The sequence below is a fragment of the Carcharodon carcharias genome, chromosome 17, assembly GCF_017639515.1.
Source record: "Carcharodon carcharias isolate sCarCar2 chromosome 17, sCarCar2.pri, whole genome shotgun sequence".
Lineage (NCBI taxonomy): Eukaryota > Metazoa > Chordata > Chondrichthyes > Lamniformes > Lamnidae > Carcharodon > Carcharodon carcharias.
In genome coordinates this window covers 104,414,917-104,440,147 of record NC_054483.1, presented here as the reverse complement: position 1 = coordinate 104,440,147, position 25,231 = coordinate 104,414,917, and the positions used below count along the sequence as shown (strand labels likewise).

The window sequence follows — 25,231 nt, the reverse complement described above, 5'->3', positions numbered from 1 at the left end:
CAGAAATTGTTGGAAAAACTCAGCAAGTCTGACTGCATCTGTGGAGATAGAAACAGAGTTAACGTTTCGAGTCTGTATGACTCTTTCTCAGAGCCAGCCTCTGAAGAAGAGTCATACAGACTCGAAGCATAAACTGTCTCTCTCTCTCCACAAATGCTGCTGGACCTGCTGAATTTTTCCAGCATATTCCACATTGAATGCGAGGGATTGTTCATGAACTTTCGGGTATGTGGCTGAAGCAATGTTACCATAGCCACATCATTGGCTCACCAACAATTTTCTATTTCTGTAGCTCACTTGCGATCTCCAGTTTCTGGGCAGATTCTCTCCCTACCACACTCCTCCCAGTTACAATGTACAATCACTGTGCCATCAAGGATGTGACAGAGAGGTGGCACAGCATTCCAAATCGACCTCCAAAGCAGAAAAACAGGGAACCCTCATTCACCGCTTTCTCTCCTGGGCCAGTGTCTCTCACACACCCCCTTCATGCTCAGCAGTTCGAGGAGTGGGTGAGGCTGGGTGCTGGCAGTCTGTGGATAGCACACTCACCTCTGAATCAGGAGGTTGTGGGTCCCACTCCAGGGGCTTGAGCACAAAATCCAGACTGACCCTCCCTGTGCAGCACTGTGGGAGTGCAGCACCGTCACAGCTGTACGGCCTTTAAGATGGAGGTCCTCTCAGGTAAAAGATTGCGTGGCACTATTTTGAAGAGAGGGGTAGTCATCCCCAGTGTCCTGGCCAATATTTATCCCTCAACCAACATCACAAAAAGTAGCTTATTTGGTCATTATCACATTGTTGTCTGTGGGATCCTGCTGTGCACAAATTAGTTGCCGTGATTCCCACAATACAGCAATACCTACTTCAGACATACTTAATGGGTTGTAAAGTGCTCTGTGTAAAGAATCCTGATGGGGATGGCTCTCTTTAAACAGGATATTGTTGGGAAGCTTTACTCCGACCTCTATCCCGAAATTCTCAGTGCAACCTGAGTTTCCTGAACTTTATATCAGTGAAGTGATCCTTTAGTCTGACCAACAGTGAGTGATCACAGAGTTATTCTAATGTCTCATGCTATTGCGCAACTGAGCAGATACATTTCCACTTTAAGTACTTTGAACTCTCCCCCCTGAAACAACTACTGAAGCTCTCGCCAGGTGAAGTAGATTCTAGTCCAGCCATGTTTGTAACAGTCATGTCTCCAATCCCACTCATCCCATTCTCTCAGTTCCTTCACCTCCGTCGCATCTGTTCTGATGATGCTACTTTCAAAAACAGTTCCTCTGACATGTCCTCCTTCTTCCTTAACTGAGGTTTTCCACACATGGTGGTTGACAGGGCCCTCAACCATGTCCGGCCCCATCTCCCGCGCATCCACCCTCACACCTCGAAACGTTAACTGTGTTCCTCTCCGCAGATGCTGCCAGACCTGCTGAGTTTTTCCAGGCATTTTTGTTTTTGTTTTGGATTTCCAGCATCCGCAGTTTTTTGCTTTTACCACTCATTATCCTCCTGTTTCTACACATTTCTTGCCAATTGTGCTTTTACTGCTGGTTCTCTATTTGTGGCAATGTGAGAAGTTTCAGTAAGTGCAAATCACTGGCTCCGTTACAATCTCTTTCAGAAAGTAGTCTTGCTTTCGGGATCCCTGTTCGAACGTCTCATCATCAGACACCTGCCCTGTTAAAGGGGACCTCCTTTATCAGACCCCTTGTAAATTCCCTGTTAAACTGGGGCCTTTAGAATCTGTCAAAGAGAAGCCTCATTATCAGGCTGTGGGTGTATCTATACCACAGGGACTGCAGTGATCCAGGAAGGCAGCTCACCACCGCCTTCTCAAGGGCAATTAGGGATGGGCAGTAAATGCTGCCCCAGCCAGCGACGCCCACATCCCGTGACAGAATAAATAACTGAAAAGGCTCCCTGTTTAAGAGGAACCTCACCTTTAGACGTCCTGTTTAAGATTTTCTCCATGATCAGACTCTTCCGAGGGGAGGTTTTCCAGACCTGCCGCCAGCGAGCATTGTCGTGGGTGGGACGGGAAAATTTGGGGAGCTGTTAAAAGTCAACGGCTCCCCGAATGTTCCCGTCCCACTTGCGATGACGCCCACCAGTGTCGGGGCCAGAAAATCCTGCCCATTGTCACAGAGAAGGCCTCATCACTGTCTGTGGGATCTTGCTGTGTACAATTAGCGGCTGTGTTTCCCTATTCAAACAGTGAATACACTTGGCAAGAACTTCATTGGCTGTTGAGCACTTTAGAATGTCTCGAGATGTGAAGAGCGCTTCAGGATCGCTCTGGGGCCTCTCCAAGGTGACGATTAATCCCCAGGATACTGGTGCAGGCAATTGAGCTGAGTGTTCATAGGATATGATCTTCTCTTTGAACAGTGTTAATTATTAATACTAAAATTGTTGGAGGTGGGGGAAAAAAGTTCTTTGACTGACGGTCAAGAATCATCCAATCAGATTATGAAGGGATGGTTAGCTCTCCGACTGGACATAGTAAGGCGGAGCACCGCGAGAGTGGACATGTCAGGTGGCCAATAGAGAATGCGTGGGGTGGGGTGCCATGAGGATGGGCATGACAGGAGACTCAGTACTGGATTGGGAACGTCAGCCTAGATTATGTCCCTGAAGTAGGACTTCAATCCATCACCAGCACTAACAACAGAATTTATATAGTGCCTTTAGTGTAGTGAAATGGCCAAAAGTGCTTCACAGAAGCTCCTCAGAGTCCTGTCCTCGGCCCAACCACCTTCAGCTGCTTCATCAATGATCTTCCTTCCATCATAAGGTCAGAAGTTGGGATGTTCGCTGATGATTACACGATGTTCAATACCATTTGTGACTCCTCAGATACTGAAACAGTCCATGTCCAAATGCAGCAAGACCTGGACAATATCCAGGCTTGGGCTGATAAGTGGCAAGAAACATTCGCACCACACAAATGCCAGGCACTGACCATCTCCAACAAGAGAGAATCTAACCATTGCCCCTTGACATTCAATGGCATTACCATCACTGAATGCCCCACTATCAACATCCTGGGGGTTAACATTGACCAGAAACTGAACTGGACTAGCCATGTAAATACTGTGGATATGATAGCAGTTCCGAGGCTAGGAATCCTGCAACGAGTAACTCACCTCCTGACTCCCCAAAGCCTGACCACCATCTACAAGGCACAAGTCAAGAGTGTGATGGAATATTTCCCACTTGCCTGGATGAGTGCAGCTCCCACAGCACTCAAGAAGCTTGACACCATCCAGGACAAAGCAGTCGCTTGATTGGCACCACATCCACAAACATTCATTCCCTCTGCCACTGATGCACAGTAGCAGCAGTGTGTACCATCTACAAGATGCACTGCACATGAATTCACCAAGTCTCCTTAGACAGCACCTTCCAAGTGCACGACCCCTGCCATCTAGAAGGACAAGGGCAGCAGACAGTTGGGAACACCAACACCTGGAAGTTCCCCTCCAAGCCACTCACCATCCTGACTTGGAAATATATCGCCATTCCTTCACTGTCAATGAAGTCAAAATCCTGGAACTCCCTCCCTAACAGCACAGTGGGTGTACCTACACCACAGGGACTGCAGTTGTTCAGCAAGACAGCTCACCACCACCTTCTCAAGGGCAATTAGGGATGGGCAAAAAGTGACAGCCTAGCCAGTGTTGCCCACATCCTGTAAATGAATTTAAAAAAAAAAAATCAACAAAGGGATACAAGGGGCAGATAATTGGTCAAAGAGGTAGGTTTTAAAGATCATCTTAAAGTAGGAGAGCCAGGTAGAGAGGCAGAGTGACGTGGGGAGGGAATTCTAAAGCAGAGGGTCCCGATATCTTTAGGCACCAACTCCCAAGTGTGGGATCCTTCTGACCCAGAGGTGAGTTTTACCCTGGCTTGGGCCTGGAGTTTTGGACAGCACTCTCATAGATAAACTCTTCTGTACTCTTTTTTGACAGGCGAGCAGAGATATCTCCTGATAGCTGGTGTAATGAGCTGACTAAATGGCATCAATAGCTGAGGCAGGAAGAGAGTGGATGTAAATGTAACCACTAGAATCACTACATTTTTTTTTCTGAAATGGACAATATTTAGATCACATTAGCACATCTACAAGCCATAAAGTGCACTTAATACCAAATATCATTCAAATTTCATCAGCATAGCTGCCTCAGTTTGAAAACAATTTTTTAACCCCTTCAGCGTCGTGAGTGAGTTTACCTTGATTCCATCCCAGCTCTCCTCGTCCAGTATATATGTTAGTTCCTTTAGCTATTGCCCTAAGGGATAATCTCCCATCATCAGTGCTGCTGCTGCAGAAAGCCTTGCACCCTGTTTGCCCCTCCTTATCAAATCTGAGAAGAGAGCTGCCAAAGCTGAACCTATCACACCAAGCAGGTCAGTTCCTGCACTGCAAACTGTAAAGGACATTCTTAGCAGACAGATTTCAGCCAATGAAAACCCAGAATGTAAACCCTGTTAAAGATGTCAGCTATAGAGAAATTGAGAACTGTCAGCAGTTAGCTGGGTCCTCTCATCACCTCCACTATCATTGAATTATCAGACTGCGTATTCAATATCCACGAGTGGATCAGCAGAAATTTCCTTTGGCTGAATATTGGGAAGGCCAAAGCCATTGTTTTCAGTTTCCACCACCAACCCCATTCTTTAGCCACTCACTCCCTGGCAACAGTCTCAGCTGGACTAGATTGTTGGCAAACTTGGTGTCATACTTGACCTTGAGTTGAGCTTCTGACCACTTAGCCCCTTTGTTAGCAAAACCACCTACTTTCCCCTCAGGAACATCTGGCTTTCTCCACTGTGCTTCAGATCAAAAACTCAAGAAACAGGAGACATAGGTCGTTCGGCCCATCGAGCCTACTCCGCCATTCATAGGATCATGGATGATCTCGGACTTCAGCTCCACTTTCCCACCTGGTCCCGATGTCTCTTGATTCACTGAGACACCAAAAATCTCTCCAGGTGGCATTTTCCACCCCTGCTCACCACTGGGATCATCCGGTCCTGCCGAAAGTCAAGGGACTTTTGGTTGGGCCGCCAAATCTCCCATGATGAGCCCTGCCACAATGAGGCCGGAAAATCCCAGCATCTATCTCAACCTTAAACGTATTCAATGATGGCATATCCAGAATCCTCTGGGGTAGAGAACTCCAAAGATTCACAGCCCTTTGAGTGAAGTATTTTCCCTCATCTCAGTCCTATTAAATAAGAATTAAAAGCCTAATGCGGACCAAGAAGCCATTGTTGAACCCATCTGGGAATCTGCCATCCTTACCTGCTCTGGCCCACAGCAATGTGCCCTCTGAAATGGCCTAGCAAGCCATTCAGTTTTATCAAACCACGGCACAGTGGTATACAAGCAAGAGGGAGTTGCCCAGGAGTCCTCAATATCAACTCCAGACTCCATGAAGTCTCCTGGCATCAGGCCAAACATGGGCAAGGAAACCTCCTGCTGATTACCATGTCTCGATGAATCAGTGCTCCTCCATGTTGGACACCACTTGGAGGAAGCACCAAGGGTGCCAAGGGTGCAGAATGTACTCTGGGTGAGGGACTGCAATGTCCATCATTAAGAGTGGTTTGGTAGCACCACTACTGACCGAGCTGGCCGAGTCCTAAAGGACTGCTAGATTGGGTCTGTGGCTGGTGGTGAGGGAACCAACAAGAGGGAAAAACATACTTGACTTCATCCTCACCAACCTGCCTGCCGCAGATGCATCTGTCCATAACAGTATCGGTAGGAGTGACCATCGCATAGTCATTGTGGAGATGAAGTCCTGCCTTCACAGTGAGGATACCCTCCATCGTGTTGTGGTGCACCACGACTGTACTAAATGAGATAGATTTCAAACAGATCTAGCAGCTCAAGACTAGGCATCCATGAGGCACTGTGGGCCATCAGCAGCAGCAGAATTGTACTCGAACACAATCTGTAATCCCATGGCCCAGCATAACCCCCACTCCAGCATTACCATCAAGCCAGGTGATCAACCCTGGTTCAATGAAGAGTGCAGGAGGGCATGCCAGGAGCAGCACCAGACATACCTAAAAATGAGGTGTCAACCTGGTGAAGCTATAACACAGGACTACTTGTGTGCCAACCAGCATAAGCAGCAAGTGGTAGACAGAGCTAGGCGATCTCACAACCAACAGAGCAGATCTAAGCTCTGCAGTCCTGCCACATCCATGAATAGTAGTGGACAATTAAACTACTCACTGGAGGGGAAGGCTCCACAAGTATCCTCATCCTCAATGATGGGGGGGCCCAGCAGATCAGTGTAAAAGATAAGGCTGAAGCATTTGCTACAACCTTCAGCCTCGCAGTTGCCAGTCTTCAGCCAATTCAGTTCACTCCATGTGATATCAAGAAATGGCTGAAGGCACTGGATACTAAAAAGGCTATTGACCCTGACAATATTCCAGCAATAGTACTGAAGACTTGTGCTCCAGAACTTGCCAACCCCTAGCCAGGTTGTTCCATTACAGCTACAACACTGGCATCTACTCGGCTATGTGGAAAATTGCCCAGGTATGTCCTGTATACAAAAAGCAGGACAAATCCAACCAGGCCAATTATCATTCTAATCCTGATCATCAGTAATGGAAGGAGTCATCAACAGTGCTATCAAGCAGCACTTGCTTAGCAATAACACGCTTGATGACGCCCAGTTTGGGTTCCACCGGGGCCACTCAGCTCCTGGCCTCATCACAGCCTTGATTCAAACATGGACAAAAGAGCTGAACTCCCGAGGTGAGGTAAGAGTGACTGCCCTGATATCAAGGCCCCATTTGACTGAGTGTGGCACCAAGGAGCCCTAAAAAAACTGGTGTCAATGGGAATCAGGTGGAAAACTCTCCGCTGGTTGGAGTCATACTGAGCACAAAGGAAAATGGTTGTGGTTGTTGGAGGTCAGTCATCTCAGTTCCAGGACATCACTGCAGGAGTTCCTCAGGGTAGTGTCCTTGGCCCAACCATCTTCAGCTGCTTCATCAATGACCTTCCTTCCATCATAAGGTCAGAAGTGGGGATGTTTGCTGATGATTGCACAATGTTCAGCACCCTTCACGACTCCTCAGATACTGAAGCAGCCCATGCCCAAATGTAGCAAGACCTGGACAATATCCAGGCTTGGGCTGACAAGTAGCAAGTAACATTCGCGCCACACAAGTGTCAGGCAATGACCGTCTTCAACAAGTAGAATCTAACCATCCCCCCTTGACGTTCAATGGCATTACCATCACTGAATCCCCCACTATCTACATTCTGGGGGTTACCATTGACCAGAAACTGAACTGGACCAGCCAGATAAATACTATAGCTACAAGATCAGGTCAGAGGCTAGGAACCTTGCAGCGAGTAACACCTCCTGACTCCCCAAAGGCTGTCCACCATCTACAAGGCACAAGTCAGGAGTGTGATGGAATATTCTCCACTTGCCTGGATGAGTTCAGCTCCCACAACACTCAGGAAGCTTGACACCATCCAGGACAAAACAGTCCACTTGATCGGCACCACATCCACAAACATTCACTCCCTCCACCACCGACGCACTGTGGCAGCAGTGTGTACCATCTACAAGATGCATTGCAGGAATTCACCAAGGCTCCTTAGACAGCATCTTCCAAACCCACGACCACTACCACCTAGATGGACAAGGGCAGCAAACACATGGGAACACCACCACCTGGAAGTTCCCCTCCAAGTCACTCACCATCCTGACTTGGAAATATATCGCCGTTCCTTCATTGTCGCTGGGTCAAAATCCTAGATCTTCCTCCCTAACAGCACAGTGGGTGTATCTACATCACAGGGACTGCAGCGGTTCAAGAAGGCAGCTCACCACCACCTTCTCAAGGGCAACTAGGGATGGGCAATAAATGCTGGCCCAGCCAGCGAAGCCCAGTGAATGAATGAAAAAAAGATATACTCTATGTAATCTGATGTAACACTCATGGGCGAGACAGCACCAGATGGGGAGAATGGTTTATGTTCAGGTCAGTGAAGTAGAAAAGGGCAGCAGGTTCGAGCGAGCTAGTGGACAATCGATATCTCGGAATCACAACATGTTCCAAAGAAAACAAAAGAATCCAAATGGTCGCAGTTAGTGACAATTTGTCAATAGCAGAGAAATACTGGAGTCTGGAACACAAGACAGTCAGCTGGCACATTGCCACACTCCACAAACTGAATTATTTATTGCCTTTTCCATTTGTAATTGAGTTTCGCCCGGGGCTTCCAAAAGCTCACCTGCTATTTATCACTGACATGTCTCTACACAGGGTGTATTTGGACACGTACATTATTTATACTTGATGAACAAGGATTCTGTGCACAATCCATTGGTTCTGGGACACTGGGTCCTTCAGAGATAAAGCCAAAGAGATGGTTTAAAAAGCACAGCTCACAACTTTAACATCAATTCAGCAAAACAATCAGCTGTTCCACATTTTAACTTTTGGCAAGACATAAATATAACAGCACACAGTACAGAACAAATATTTCAGAGTAAAAGCCCCTCAATACTGTGTCATCAAACACTCCCAGGACAGGTACAGCACAGGGTTAGATACAGAGTAAAGCTCCCTCTACACTGTCCCCGTCAAACACTCCCAGGACAGGTCCAGCACAGGGTTAGTTAGAGTAAAGCTCCCTCTACACTGTCCCCATCAAATACTCCCAGACTGATGCACTGTCCTGCCTGCTGCAACTGACTGCTGTTGGGACACGCCCTGTGTCTGCACCCATCAGAAATTACAGTTGTGATCGAGAAAGGAAATGGCCAGACTATCTGACAGGAAGTGGAGCCTGACTGAAACAGATCAAAATTCAGAGTGACAAAGGCCAATGCTTTTGAAAGGCCACAGATTCTGTCAATTGGGGGAACTGGGGATCTTTGGACGTGAACATAAAATGCTGGAAATGCTCATGTGGGCCAGCAGCATCTGTGGAGAGAGGAACGAGTTAATCTTGCACAGCAACGGCCATTTACCAGAATCCTGACGAAAGGTCACATGCTTGAAACTTTAACTCTGTTTCTCTCTCCACAGATGCTTCCTGACCCGCTGAATGTTCCAGCAATATCTGCTTATATCAGTGAGTTCCAGCTTCCAAAGTATTTTGCTTTTGTATTTGAAGCAGTTCTCTGGGGACAATCTGTATTTTGATTCAAACGCTTGCTCCAAGACGAGGAGCATTGGGCCAGAGCTGCAGGGTGGTGTGGGCACCAGCCACTGAATCAGTGACAAGAAGCAGCTCACGCTTACTGAAGCTTTCAGCCTGTAATAGATCTACTCATCGCTGTAAGACAAACAGCACTGAGATCCTGGAGAGCCCAGTGGAAGCACAGATTACCCCAGGCACAGAAAGACAATCTCATCCTTACACCATTCAGTCTGAAATCATAATCAGCTCTGAAAAAAAAATCACACCACAGTACTTAAAGACATCTCTCCAAAAATGTCATGCATGTTTAAACATCTCGATGAGTCAGCTTTAGCTAATGCAGCCACTCCTGTGTAAACAGACATGACACAGCAAGATCTCACCTACAAACAGCAATGAGGTGAATTACCAATCTGTTCTTTACTGATGTGGATTCAGGGATGCATACTGACCTGGGCACTAGGGCAGAACTCCCCTCCATATGGCCACCTGAGAGGGCATTCGGGGCTTTGTGGCAACGGAGAGGTTAGTTCCTTCTTTATCAAACTGCGTTCTAGAGACCTGGGACAATAGTGGAGGCCATTCAGCCCATTGTGTCCACATCAGCTTTTTTCGAGTGTGATGGGAAACTAATCACTGTGCCATGTGCTTCCTCACTGGGAGTATGACTGTATGCTGCAAATAAAATGCCAACAGTTGGCATTGAGATGTGTAAAATTGTTCTTGAGTCTCCCTGTTAGGTTCATTTGCTAAGCCCTACCTTATATATTGATGTATTGATGGACATGTGTGTAGTTAAACGCTCATTCTTAAAATGTTCAATTATTACTTAATTTATTGACTTTCAATCTCACTCCATCTAAAATTCATTTTGTCTTTGATTTGAAGTCAGTGATATTAAACCTGCCTCCTTCAATTCGGGAGCAACATTGATTGATTGACGAGTAAGTCCAGTGTCGGCCAAGCAAAATCCAGACCAAAACTTCAAGCTAAGTCACAGCCAGTATCTGGAGTGCAGTCACTGTAAAAACGTATGGAAAGGTTAGCTGAGGCCCACTGGCCTATTGCTCATGTTTCAGAGTTTTGAGGTGTTGGGACAGAATGAACTCAAGTGGGATGTGAAAACAAAAAGACCTGCAATTCTATAGTGCCTTCTCTAACTTCAGGACATCGCAAACTGCTCCACAGCCAATGAGGTGCTTATGAAGAGCAGTCACTGTTGTAATGTAGGAACATGGCTGCCAACTAGCACACAAACTGCAATGTGATAATAATCAGATCATCTATTTCAGATGTTACCTGGAAAAACTCAGCAGGTCTGGCAGCATCGGCGGAGAAGAAAAGAGTTGACGTTTCGAGTCCTCATGACCCTTCGACAGAACTTGCCAAGTTCTGTCGAAGGGTCATGAGGACTCGAAACGTCAACTCTTTTCTTCTCCGCCGATGCTGCCAGACCTGCTGAGTTTTTCCAGATAATTCTGTTTTTGTTTTGGATTTCCAGCATCCGCAGTTTTTTTGTTTTTATTTCAGATGTTGTTGGCTCTGGTATAAATAATAGCTAGGACCATCGCTCCTCTTCAAATAGTGTCTAGTATCTTTAACTCCCACCTGAGAGAGCATTCAGGGCTTCAGTTTATTGTTGTATCTGAAAGACAGCACCTCTGACAGTGAAGCACTCTCTCCATACTAGACTCTGGGTGTCAGTCTGGGTTATGTGCTTAAGACTCTGGAGAACAATGTGAATCTGCTACCTCCTGACTCAGAGACATGAGCGTGACTCACTGAGCCAAATCTCAAATCTTTTGTTGTAATGGATCTTATTTTGAGCTTGGTTGGGTTGAAAGGAGAAGGAACAAGGTGTAGAGAAGCACAAGCGTGGGAGCTGAGAAACTTACAGTGAAGGCAAAGAGATTTCATGTACAGATCCCTGGTGAGCACCAGTTGCCACATCCCATCAATTGGAGAATTAACCGTAAATCCACACTCACAGACTCCAACCCAAGGTAATGAGAACTTTACTCTGTTCCTAACCCGTTGTGTACCTGTCTTGTACATGTTTGATGGGGACAGTGTAGAGGGAGATTCACTCTGTAACTAACCCTGTGCTGTACTTGCCCTGGGAGCAATTGACGGGGACAGTGTAGAGGGAGCTTTACCTTGTATCTAACCCCATGTTGTACCTGTCCTGGGAGTGTTTGGTGGGACAGTGTAGAGGGAGCTTTACTCTGTATCTAACCCCATTGTACCTGCCCTGGGAGTGTTTGACTTCAGGTTTAGGAGCAATAAGACGGTGATGTTGAATTTAATCTACATTAATAAACCCTGCAGGTAAAGGTCAATCATTAACTGAGTTTGCAGTGAACGTTAAGTTGAATCTTTGGATGTTAAGGCTGCTTTTCCCCGGCAGTCAATTGCTTCTCAGCTAATTGACCAGAACGAGAAAAGAAATGACAGATAACAACAGATCACTGCAATTTCAGCAACTGCTCTTGATAAACAGAGATCTCTCCCTCATAGCCATTCCTGAACTGAGTGGAGGAATCCTGACTGCAGTTCCTCTCCTTTCTAATATGTTCCCATTTTTTAGTCTTGCCCTCGGGACTCCAGTGGTCCCTTGCTGTAGTTTTTATTTCGTTCATTTTCGGGATGCAAACTTACAGACACAAAAAGGTCGAATCGTTCAGCTTGCTCTCCTTTGATCCCATACGTCCTGCGGCAGGTAGTGGGGGAAGCAACAAGAGGGAAAAACCTTCTCGACCTCGTGCTCAGCTACCTACATGTTGCAGATGTATCCGTCCATGACATTATCAGTAGGAGTGATCACTACACAGTCCTTATGTAGACAAAGCCCCATCTTCACATTGAGGATACCCTCCATTGTGTTGTGCAGCACTACCACTGTGCTAAATTGATAGATTTCGAACAGATCTAGCAGCTAAAAACTAGGCATCCATAAGGCTATCAACAGCAACAGAATTGTATTCAACCACAATTTGTGATCTTGTGGCCCGCACATTCCTCACTCTACCATTTCCATCAACCCTATTGTTCAACGAGGTTCAAAGAAGAGTGCAGGAGGGCCATGCCAGCAGCAGCACCAGCCATACCCTAAAAATGAGGTGTCAATCTGATGAAGCCATAACACAGGCAACTTGCATGTCAAACAGTGGAAGCATCATGCGATAGACAGAGCTAAGCGATTCCACACCAAAGGATCAGATCTAAGCTCTGCGGTCCTGCCACATACAGTCATGAATGGTAGTGGACAATTAAACATCTCATTGGAGGAGCAGGCTCCACAAATATCCCCATCTTTAATGATGGGGGAGCCCAGCACATCAGTGCAAAAGATAAGGCTGAAGCATTTGCAACCATCTTCAGCCAGAAGTGCCAAGTGGATGATCCAACTCGGCCTCCTCCGGAGGTCCCCAGCATCACAGATACCAGTCTTCAGCCAATTCAATTAACTCCATGTGATATCAAGAAACAGCTGAAGATACTGGATACTGCAAAGGCTATGGGCCCTGACAACATTCCGGCAATCGCATTGAAGACTTGTTCTCCAAAACCTGGCTCCTGACCTCATTACAGTCTTGGTTCAAACATGGACAAAAGAGCTGAACTCCGAGGTGAGGTGAGAGTGACTGCCCTTGACATCAAGGCAGCATTTACCGAGTGTAGCATCAAGGAGCCCTAACAAAACTGGAGTCATTGGGAATCGGGGGAAGCTCTCCACCAGTTGGAGTAATACCTAGCAGAAAGGAAGAGGGTTATGGTTGTTGGAGGCCAATCATCTCAGTCCCTCTGAATCCCCAAAGTCTTACCATCATTTTCAAAGCACAAGTCAGGAGTGTGATGGAATACTTTTCAATTGCCTGGATGAGTGCAGCTCCAACAACATTCAAGAAGCTCAACACCATCCATGAAAAAGTAGCCTGCTTGATTGACACCCCATCCATCACCTTAAACATTCACTCCCTCCACCACCAATGCACAGTAGCAGCAGTGTGTACTATCTACAAGATGCACTGCAGCAACTCAGCAAGCCTCCTTCAACAGTACCTTCCACACTCCCAAACTCTAACACCCAGAAGGACAAGAGCAGTAGGAGCATCAGAACACCATCACCTGCAAGTTCCCCTCCAAGTCACACACCATCCCGATTTGGAAATATATCACCGTTCCTTCACTGTCTTTGGGTGAAAATTCTGGAACCCCCGCTCTAAAAACGCTGTGGGTGTACTTACACCACATGGACTGCAGCAGTTCATCACCAGTTTCTCAAAGGCATTTAGGGATGGGCAATGAATGCTGACCTAGCTAGCAACCCAACATCCCAAGGGTGAATTTTCAAACCACCAGCTGTGCTAAACTAATCTGTACTAGACCTTGCCCGCTCTATAGCCTACCTGTCTAGAACCCATTCATTGTAGGGTCCAGAGATTGTCTATTCTAGAACACACCAATATCCCCTCCCCCAGAACCCATCTATTTGGTCATTCTAGAGACCTTCCATATTAGAGATGGCAATTCTAGAACCCATCTGGTACAGAACTCACCCTGTTTACAAATGAAGATGAAAATCTACCTAACACTTCACACACATACCCAAGAACACTCCCACATGCACACAATCTTAGCCAAAAGACAGCACCTCTGACAGTGCAGCACTCCCCCAGTTCTGCACTGAGAACATTAGAGTGGATTTTGTGCTTAAGACTCCGAAGCGGGACTCGAACCTTCAATCTTTTGGCTCAAAATGCTATCCACTGAGCCAGTCTCCATGGAGACTTGAAATATAATAGATGAAAGCTGCTATAATTAACCCATGTAGCTCAGAGATTCCCACCTGTTGGTCTTGTGTCCTGTGGGGTTCAGCCTAGCTATGTGTTCTATTCACTGCTACACATCCTCTCTTTATGAACCATTATGAATTGCAGAAATGAGATGCACTATACTTCCTTCTGATTATATTCCCGTAACACAGTTAGTCTCAATAGATGTTCGGAGGTCTGGCACTGATAACCATCTCCTAAAGATGGCATTAACCTGGCCTAACCACTCCAACTCACTGTGTCCCCCACACAGGGAGTTAGAGATAAATCTACTGGGCTGACTGACTGCTTACTGGGTTACGGAACCACTGACATTGACTGCAAGTTGGGGCAGCAGGGTCACTGGCACTGAATTTTACTGAGGCACAGTGTTACTGTCTCTTTGCTGGTGTACAGTATAGTTAACACTAACTCTAACTGGAGTACAGTATCACCTGCACTCCCACCAGGCTATGATCTCACTGACAATAGATCTCACTGGGCTGCAGTTCCACAATGGCACCAGCTACTTCATCATCACTGGGTCAAAATCCTGGAACTGCCTCCCTAACAGCGCTGTGGGTGTACCTACACCATATGGACTGCAGCGGTTCAAGAAGGCAGCTCAACATCACCTGCCCAATAACACGCAGTAAATGCTGGCCTCGCCAGTGATGCTCACAGCTCGAGAATGAATATCCGGCAGAAATTTCTCTTTCAGCAGGAGTCACTGGAGAATGACCAATCTTTTAAAATCTTTCCTTCTGGTGTCCATTTTCAGAAGTTCCTGTGAGCTCACAAAAGCGGCAGAATAGGCTGAGGTGGTGGCGCGAGGCTGGAGAGGAAAGGGTTAATGGACCTGGGTTGGGTTTCTCTCAGGCAGGAAGCTTGTTCTGCCAGGGTGTGGTGAGGTGGCCCGTTTGGGGGGGGGCGGTAAGGAGGCAGGCAGTGGCAGGGGGTGGGGGTAAATTACTGTAACACCGCCAAAGTAACAGATGCTTGGAGCTAGTTAGCATAAATGCCTTACCCCGAGAGTGCATTTCCTAATTATACTGAACTAAGTCCAGCTTCACAATAGCTGTTTGTTGTGTCTGTTAATTATGATCTGTTGTCTGAAACCTTCTGCAACAAGAGGAAAGGCTCTCGAGAGGAAATGTGCTTACAGTCCTGACTTTTAAAAACCCTGGTCTTCCTCTCACAAAACCCATCATCCCAACACCCACCACCATCTCCACCTAAACCATCGCCACCCATCCCTGGGCTGCCAGGGGTCCAGTTTGTCACATGAGTGTCAGCAGTTTTCCATTGCCTGACCTATGACCCTGTCCTGATGTCCAAGCTGTGACAAGGGCACAAGTATGGCCACAAGGTCGTGAGGGGCCTTTCGAAACTGAACTTGACATTCTCGCCCATAGATCCCTGCATTGGTTTAGCCAGGGGTCACTGGGCAACACTGAGAACTAGGAGATACACGTAGAGGCGTGCTGTGGCTCAGTGGGTAGCAGTTTCACCTCTGAGATGGAGGATTATAGGTTCAGTAACCACTCTAGGCACCTGAGCACAGAATCAAGGCTGACGCTCTGAGTGCAATATTGATGGGGTGCTGCAATGATGAGGTGCTGTCTTTTGGATGTTAAGCCAAGGTCCCATCTTTCGTCTCAGGCACATGCAAAAGACCCCATAGACACTACTTCAAGAAGGACAATGGAGACTTGCCCCACCACCAACCCCCCCAACCCCCCTCACCCAACCCAGTGTCCTGGTCAATATTTATCTATCAACCAATATCACAAAAACAGAATATATGTATCATATTGCTGTATGTGGGAGCTTCCTGTGTGCAAATTGGCTGCTGTGCTCTTACATTTCAACAGTGACTATACTTCAAACAACAACTTATAGTTATTTCGTGCCTTTAATGAAATAAAATGTCCCAAGGTGCTTCACAAAAGCATTGCAAAACAAAATTAGACACGGAGCCATATAAGTCGATATAGGGCAGGTGACCTTTGACACTGTTGACGATGCACCTAAAAACCTACCTCTTTGATCAAGCTTTTGGTCCCCTTGCTTAGTATCTCCTGAAGTGTCGGGTTTTGTCTGTGAAGTGCCATTTTACTGGATTAAAGCTGCAATATAAATGCAAGTTGTTATTTTTATTAAGGTGCTGCCTTTAATGTGCTGGGACGCTGGCTGCTTTTCCCCTTTCCAGTACAAGGGCAGGGAAGCTGTTGGGAGCACCCAACACAGTGATTTTCAGCAAGCTCATCATAGACTGGAGATAGAACCAGAGACTTTCTAGCTCAGAATGAGCATCAGGAATCCAGGCATCAATGTTTCCGAAACTTTACAGCCCTCAGTTGTAATGGTGTTTAAATAAATGATGGGTGGGAGAGAGAAGGGAGTCAACAAGAGGACAGGGTTAGATACAGGGTAAAGCTCCCTCTACAGTGTCCCCATCAAACACCCCCAGGACAGGTACAGCACGGGGTTAGATATAGGATAAAGCTCCCTCTACAGTGTCCCCATCAAATACTCCCAGGACAGGTACAGCACAGGGTTAGATACAGAGTAAAGCTCCCTCTACACTGTCCCCATCAAACACTCCCAGGACAGGTATAGCACGGGATTACATACAGAGTAAAACTCCCTCTACACTATCCCCATCAAACACTCCCAGGGCAGGTTCAGCACAGGGTTAGATACAGAGTAAAGCTCCCTCTACCCTGTCCCCATCAAACACTCCTAGGGCAGGTTCAGCACAGGGACAGATACAGAGTAAAGCTCCCTCTACACTATCCCCATCAAACACTCCCAGGACAGGCACAGTATGGGTTAGATAACATAAAAATCCTGAATAGAGCTCCCTCTGCAAACTTCCTGTTAAAGAGGATCCTCAGTAGCAGTCTTCCTGTAAAAGACTGACTTCATTATCAGGCCTCCTTGTTTGAGGGATGGCCTCATTTTGGTAGTGGGATCTTGCTGTACGCAAACTACCTACTGCATTTTCTATATTGAAGCAGTGACTATACTTCAGAAAAGCTTCATTGGCCGTAAAGCACTTTGGAACAGCTTGAAGACATGAAGTGCACTGAAATGCAATTCTTCCTCACTCTCGTATGGCTTTTGTGAGTGAGAATTTGTAGATGAATTGGGGGCTTCTTGGCAGCATGTGCCTAGTTGAGGTGGATTGAGACGCCGAACCCATTTCATATACTCACCAGATTTTCTCATTAATGTCTGACTGTGGGTTATCTGAGCTCAGTCTCCTTTGGCCATGATATTGTCTCCATTAGTGCTCTTATGGCTCGTTATCAAGCTGGCAATTGGCTATTAGCCCCTTTAAACCTTGGTTCCAGTCACTCAGAGAATTGATTTTCAAATTGGATTGGCTTTCTCTGCGTAAACATTCAGCGCTGTGTTCCTCTAACTGAATGTCACTCTAATTCACAAACGACCTCTGAACTGTTTTTGTTTTTTGTTAACCAGCTTGAGAAGAATAACAGTGGGCAGGACAGAGACTGCCTGCTGTCACCCATCACAAACAGTGTTCCTGGCCTGGATCTCAGTGGATTTTCAGTTTTAAGCTCAGGGAAATCACTTTGCACCAAAATTAATGGCGGCTGGAAGTGAATGCTGGGCTCTCATTCTCCATCACCAATCCTGATAGAAACGTAGAAAATAGGAACAGGAGTAGGTCATTCAGCCCTTCGAGCCTGCTCTGCCATTCAATATGATCATGGCTGATCCTCTATCTCAACGTCGTATTCCTGCACTCTCCCCATACCCCTTAATGCCTTTAGAGTCCAGAAATCTATCTATTTCCTTCTTAAATATATTCAGTGACTTGGCCTCCACATCCCTCTGTGGTAGAGAATTCTACAGGTTCACCACCCTCTGAGTGAAGGGATTTCTCCTCACCTCAGTCCTAAATGGTCTATCCCATATCCTGAGATTGTGACCCATTGTTCGAGACCCACCCCCCAGCCAGAGGAAACATCACCTCTGCATCCAGTCTATCCAGCCCTATTAGAATTTTGTATGTTTCAATGACATCCCCTCTCATTCTCCTAAACTCCAGTGAATACAGTCCTAGTCAACACAATCTCTCCTCATATGACAATCCTGCCATTCCAGGAATCAGTCTGGTGAACCTTCGCTGCACTCCCTCTATGGCAAGTATATCTTTTCTTAGGTAAGGAGACAAAAACTGCACACAATGCTCCAGGTGTGGCCTCACCGAGGCCCTGTGAAGCTGCAGTGAGACATACTTGCTCCTGTACTCAAGTCCCCTCACAATGAAGGCCAACATACCATTTGCCTTCTTAACCGCTTGCTGCACCTGCAGCAAGGTGCACACACATAAACATCCACAGCTTGGAGATTCACTGTGGACCCAATTCTGTGGCAGTGGTGGAAGAGAGTTACAACTTAAGAACATATGAAATTGGAACAGCTGTAGGCAATTCAACCCCTTGAGCCTGCTCCACCATTCAACAAGATCATGGATGATTGTCTATCTCAACTACACTTTCCTGCCTGCTTCACATATCCCTTAATTCCCTTAGTGTCCAAAGATTGACTTCGGTCTTGAACATACTCAATGGCTGAGCATCCACAACCTCTGGGGTAGAAAATTCCAAGCATTCACAACCCTTTGAGTGAAGAAATTTCTCCTCATCATAGTCCTAAATAGCCAACCCGTTATTCTGAGACTGTGACCCTGTGCCCTGGATTCCCAGCCAGGGAAATATTTTCTCAGCCTCTAGCCTGTTAGTCCCCTTAAGAATTTTATATGTTTCAATTAGATCACATCATATTCTTCTAAACTCCAGGATATATAGACCTAGTCTTCTCAATCGCATGACAACAGTGATCACACGGTCCCAATAGATGTGTGATACATATGGGGGTCAGTAGCAGATGGTTACAACCTGAGGTTCCTGCTTCCTAAGAGGGTGGTTGGTCCTGAGAGGCATTTTGTGTCTTTGACGGTACCATCTAAACCTGCAAACTCTACTATCTAGAAGGACAAGGGCAGCAAATAGCCAGGAACACCACCACCTGTAAGTTCCCCTCCAAATCACTCACCATCTTGACTTGGAAATATGTCGCCGTTCCTTCACTGTCGCTGGGTCAAAATCCTGGAACTCCCTCGCTGACAGCATTGTGGGTGTACCTACACCACATGGACTGCAGCCATTCAAGAAGGCAGCTCACCACCACCTTCTGAAGGGAAATTAGGGAGGGGCAATAAACGCTGGCCTAGCCAGCGACACCCACATGAGAATGAATAAAGAAGCAGTCTGTTCCTGAGTGGTGATGACATGCTGGAGCAAAACGAGGATTGTAACGGGAGTAGCAGTAACAGGATTTAGGGGCATGGCCTAAAGGAAAGGGAACAATTTTAACCTCATCTGTCCTGGCAGGGATAGGGGTCCGATATTTTGGTCATAGTCCAACACATCAATCTACCCAGTGTCTAAACTGGATTGATCAGTTATGTGGATAGAATGACAAAATTGAGGTTGTGCTCTTTAGAGCGGAGAAGCTCCAAGGAGATTTGGTAGAGGCGTTCAAAATCATGAAGCATATTGATAGATTAAATAAGGAGAATCTGTTTCCAGATCGGTAATCAGAAGGACACAGATGAAAGGTGATTGGCATAAGAACCAGAGGGAGAAATGAGGAAACTCTATTTTTACAATGTGTCACTTTCGCTTGGAATTCACTGCCTGAAAAACTGGTGCAAGCAGATTCAATGTCAACTTGCAAATGGGAATTGGATAAATATTTGAAAAGGAAGACATTGCTGAGCTATGGAGAAGGAACAAAGGAGTGGGGCTAATTGGAAAGTTCTATCAAAGAGTTGGCACAGTCAGGATGGGTGGAAGGCATCCTTCTGTGCTGTACAATTCCATGATTCTATGGGTACTGAGGCCAGTTGTTGCACCAGATACTGTCATTCCAGCTGAAAGCAGCCAAACAGGTTAAGGGCTGCACCTTGGATCATCCTTGCCATGTGCCTCATCAGGCTCTTTAATGACCAAGTCCACTATCAAGATGTCTGACTGCCTCACTCTGATCCAGAAGGTGCATTTTTACTGGAGGACACACACTGACACACTCTACTTACATTCCATCACTTCAACCATTCACTTCTCAATCATTGGATCAGCCATCCAGAGCTGATGGTAGCAAACCAAACAGGGAAAATCTCTTCAGCACGTCTGTGTGCACAGGACCAGCAAATTAAAAATGTTCAATTCTTGGGCTGAAAATAGAAGATATAATTTTTCGGCTTGTTCAAGAGGGAAAAGAATCACCATCAAACACTCCCAGGACTTGTACAGCACAGGGTTAGATACAGAGTAAAACTACCTCTACACTGTCCCCATCAAACACTCCCAGGACAGGTACAGCACGGGGTTAGATACAGAGTAAAGCTCCCTCTATACTGTCCCCATCAAACACTCCCAGGACAGGTACAGCACAGGGTTAGATACAGAGTAAAACTCCCTCTATACTGTCCCCATCAAACACTCCCAGGACAGGTACAGCACAGGGTTAGATACAGAGTAAAGCTCCCTCTACACTGTCCCCATCAAACACTCCCAGGACAGGTACAGCACGGGGTTAGATACAGAGTAAAGCTCCTTCTACACTGTCCCCATCAAACACTCCCAGGGCAGGTATAGCACGAGGTTAGATACAGAGTAAAGCTCCCTCTACACTGTCCCATCAAATGCTGAACGTTTTGAAGACCCTGCCAATACCACCTTGGCAATGCAGGCTTCTGGTTTTAAGTGTCTCATCTGAGCAATAGTCTCAACCTTAACTTCACTTTCCTGGGGTTGTCATATTGCTTAACTCCCTTACAACCCCCAAGAATTATCAGTCCCAATCTTGAATATATCCAATAACTGAGCATCCTTAGCTCTGGGGTAGTAAATTCCAAAGAATCACAAGCCTGTGAGTGAAGAAACCACTATTTTTCCTCTTATCTTGAGATTGTGAGCCTGGGGTCTAGACTCTCCAGCCAGAGAAACAGGATTTCAGCTCCTACCTTGTTAAGTCCTCAAAGCATTTTCTATATTTCAGAGATCACCTTTCATTCTTCCAAACTCCATAGAGTATAAACCCATTCAACTCAATCCCTCCTCATAGGAACTCCTACCTCAGGTAGAGTCAGTGCACATGGGACCTGTACCCCAGTGAGAGTCAGTGTGTGTGGGCACATACTCCAGTGAGAGTCAGCGTGTGTGGGACCCGTACCCCAGTGAGAATCAGTGTGTGTGGAACCCAAAGCCCCGTGAGAATCAGTGTATGTGGGACCCGTACCCCAGTGAGAATCAGTGTGCGTGGGACCTGTACCCCAGTGAGAGTCAGTGTGTGTGGGACCCGTACCCTAGTGACAGTCAGTGTGTGTGGGATCCGTACCCCAGAGACAGCCAGTGTGTGTGGGACCTGTACCCTAGTGACAGTCAGTGTGTGTGGGACCCGTACCCCAGTGAGAGTCAGTGTGTGTGGGACCCGTACCCCAGTGACAGTCAGTGTGTGTGGGACCTGTACCCTAGTGAGAGTCAGTGTACATGGAACCCGTACCCCCGTGAGAATCAGTGTGTGTGGGACCCGTACACCAGTGAGAGTCAGTGTGTGTGGAACCTGTACCCTAGTGAGAGTCAGTGTACGTGGAACCCGTACCCCGGTGAGAATCAGTGTGTGTGGGACCCGTATCCCAGTGAAAGTCAGTTTGTGTGGAACCCATACCCTAGTGACAGTCAGTGTGTGTGGGACCCGTACCCGAGTGACAGTCAGTGTCTGTGGAACACATACCCCAGTGAGAGTCAGTGTGCGTGGGACCCGTACCCCAGTGAGACTCAGTATGTGTGGGACCCGTACCCTAGTGACAGTCAGTGTGTGCGGAACCCATACCTCAGTGAGAGTCAGTGTGTGTGGGACCCGTACCCCAGTGAGACTCAGTGTGCGTGGGACACTTACACTAGTGACAGTCAGTGTATGTGGGACCTGTACCCCAGTGAGAGTCAGTGTATGTGGGACCTGTACCTTAGTGACAGTCAGTGTGTGTGAAACCCATACCCCAGTGAGAGTCAGTGTGTGTGGGACCCGTAGCCCAGTGAGAATCAGTGTGTGTGGGACCTGTACCCTAGTGACAGTCAGTGTGTGTGGGACCCATACCCCAGTGAGAGTCAGTGTGTGTGGGACCCATACCCGAGTGACAGTCAGTGTGTGTGGCATCCGTACCCGAGTGACAGTCAGTGTGTGTGGGAGCCGTACCCAATGAGAGTCTGTGTGTGTGGAACCCGTACTCAGTGAGAGTCAGTTCCTGTGGAACCCGTACCCAATGAGAGTCAGTGTCTCTGTATCCCATGGTTACTTTATTCTTTGATGGGATGTGGCAAGGCCAACATTTGTTGCTCATCCCTAATTGCCTTTGAACTGAGTGGCTTGCTAGGCTATTTCAGTGGGTGGCAGATTTCCTTCCCTACAGGGCATTAGTGAACCCAGTTGGTTACAACAATCAATGATAATTGTCATGGTCTAAATTACTGAGGCTAGTTTTGTATTCCAGATTTATTAATTGAATTTAAATTCCACCAGCTGGCATGTTCCAAAAGCGTTAGCCTGGGCCTCTGGGTTACTAGTTCACCATCTCCCCTTGAGTAAAGCTCCTTCTCTAGGAGATGAGTGTAAAACTGGTCAAAAAGCTATTCCACAGCAGCATTTTGATGGTCATGAGTTCACCAAGGCTCCTTAGACAAAACCTTCTAAACCCACGACCACAACCATCTAGAAGGACAAGTGCAGCAGATAGATGGGAACACCACTGCCTGCAAGTTTCCCTCCAAGTCCTCACCAGCCTGACTTGGAAATACATCGCTGTTCCTTCACTGTCACTGGGTCAAAATCCTGGAACACCCTCCCTAACAGCACTGTGGGCTGCAGCGGTTCAAGAAGGCAGCTCACCACCAACTTCTCAAGGGCAATTAGGGATGGACAATAAATGCTGGCCTAACCAGCGAAGCCCACATCCTGTGAATGAATAAAAATAAATGTATACATTGGTGTAATCTCAGGATTTGAGACTGCAGCTGTTGTCTTCCATCTCAGATATCATGAAAACTTGTACATTGGACAACATCCAATCTGAAATTACTAACAACATTCCCCCTTAAGACACTAAAAAGTTTTCTTAAGATGCTTTTTCTACGTAGCCACAGTCCAGAACTGTGTTGTATGAGACAGGTTGAGGTTTAAAGCAGTGTAATCACATTCCCTCCCCCTTTACCAACTGACGTCATTATAACAATATCACATGGAGCGTTCAATGCAGAAACAGGCTATTTGGCCCAACTGATCCATGCTGGAGCTTAGGGTCTACCTCATGCTTTATCCCACCTTTTTGGAATATCTCTTTATCCCTTTCTCCTTCATGTGTTTATCCAGCTTCCCCTTTAATGTACCTACACTATTCGCCCCAACTGTCCCAGTGGCAGTGAGTTCCACATTGTCACCACTCACTGGGTAAAGAATTTAGTCTGGAACTGCCCATTGGATTTATTAGTGACTGTCTTATTTTAATGACCTCCTGGTTTTAGGCAAGTGTAGAATAGGATGGGACCCATAATCGATGTAATACAGAAGGCACTTTATTATCCATATCTTCTAACACCTTTGTTGCAGATCACGAAATTCATGCCTAGGCAACATTTTTCTGCAAACGAGATCCTTTTGTTTTCCAATGAGATGAAACATAAGCTTATTGGAAAGTAATAAAATTGTCAGACAAGAGCTCGTTGTGTCTAAACTGAAGAAAGAGCACGTTGCTAATTTCTTGTTAGTGTCCCTCAGTGCCTTTGCCAGCAGGCTTTCTTCCTACTCCAACTCGTTTTTCACAAATAATTCCTCTCCCCGTAACTTATTCTGCATTTAATTAGCAAACCTGATCAGCGGTTATTCAGCAGGAGATTTTATCACAGGCAGTGAAGTTTAAAGTCTCGTAAAGGCAGACAAATAAAGAATCGCTTGTCGTTTTGAAACAGACAAAACAGTAAACACTGATGATTTGCTGTCACTGTTCCCCACGGGGATTATCCTCAATATTCATTTCCTGGTCTAAACCTGGAGTCATTTCAGAGCGGTAAAGAGAATGGGGCTGGTTGAAAATAAATTGCATTACCTCCTTCAATGACCACTGGTTCGAAAAGTCCAAATTGCTCCAGCACTTTGACAAACAGGGCAAGCACCACGAGAACCGCTATCATCTCAAGTCCATCGATTTCCATGGTGTGGTGCGACCATTCCGTCTTCCGTCCAGCGCCACGGCGACAAACCCTCGCTGGCTTTCACCCCGAACCCTCGTCCCACTCTCCAACGGTGAGAGGTAACATTCGCCGAGGAGAGTGAGGGGGACCATTGAACGCAGGCTGCCAGGAACGCAACCGACTTTTCCCCTCTCGCCTCCCCCCTTCCTCCCCGTTCCTGGACCTTGGCCGTTGCAATTAAATCCGTGGGGAGGGGGTAAGGAAGGAGAAGGGGGCGGGGAGGGGGCCAGAGCAAGGTTCCTGGGACGAGAGGGGTAGCACGTTACAACCAGTCAGTCGGGAGCTGCCAAGGGCTCCAGGAGTTTGACCTGAAGCAGTCTGATCTCGGCAGGTCTCCCTATGCTGCACTTTAAGACAGCTGCGCTGTCAGTGTGTGTGGCAGAGAGGGAGCATGCCCTCCCATCTCAATGACACCACCTACATCGATTTGCTTAATGCAGTTACCAGGGCAACTGCTGATGGATATTTAAGCTCCTTTCCCTGTCGTGACGGTCCAAGTGGTTTATCCTCCCTGTCTCTGTCTCACACACACACACACACACACACACACAAACACAGACACACACAGACACACACACACACACAAACACAGACACACCGACACACACACACAAACACAGACACACCGACACACACACACAACACACACACACACATAACACAGACACAGACACACACACACAGACACACACATACACAACACACACACACACACACACACACACACACACAGAACTTTCAGCAGCAACAGTTCCTGATTCACTATCAGGCAGCCTCAAATGCTATCCACGCTTATAATTAGTACTAGATTATTAAAAAATAAAGTTTAAGGGATGAAAACATGGAATGAAAACTCTTCCAGTCTCCAG

At 46.7% G+C, this 25,231-nt stretch overlaps 1 protein-coding gene across 2 annotated transcripts in view; it reads right to left on the bottom strand.

The window, feature by feature from the left end:
- Positions 1-24,323, bottom strand: part of LOC121289592 (Kv channel-interacting protein 2-like) — a 122,440-nt gene extending 98,117 nt beyond the window's left edge. The window contains exons 1-2 of one of the 2 annotated variants that reach the window (XM_041209174.1): positions 24,234-24,323; positions 4,776-4,785 (exon numbers count right to left, since the gene is read on the bottom strand). In XM_041209174.1, coding sequence (XP_041065108.1) covers positions 4,776-4,785; positions 24,234-24,323 — 100 coding nt within the window. Of the gene's footprint in view, positions 1-4,775; positions 4,786-24,217 lie in introns of both variants that reach the window. The other variant, XM_041209173.1, reaches the window with a different exon arrangement.
- Positions 24,324-25,231: the final 908 nt, after the last annotated feature.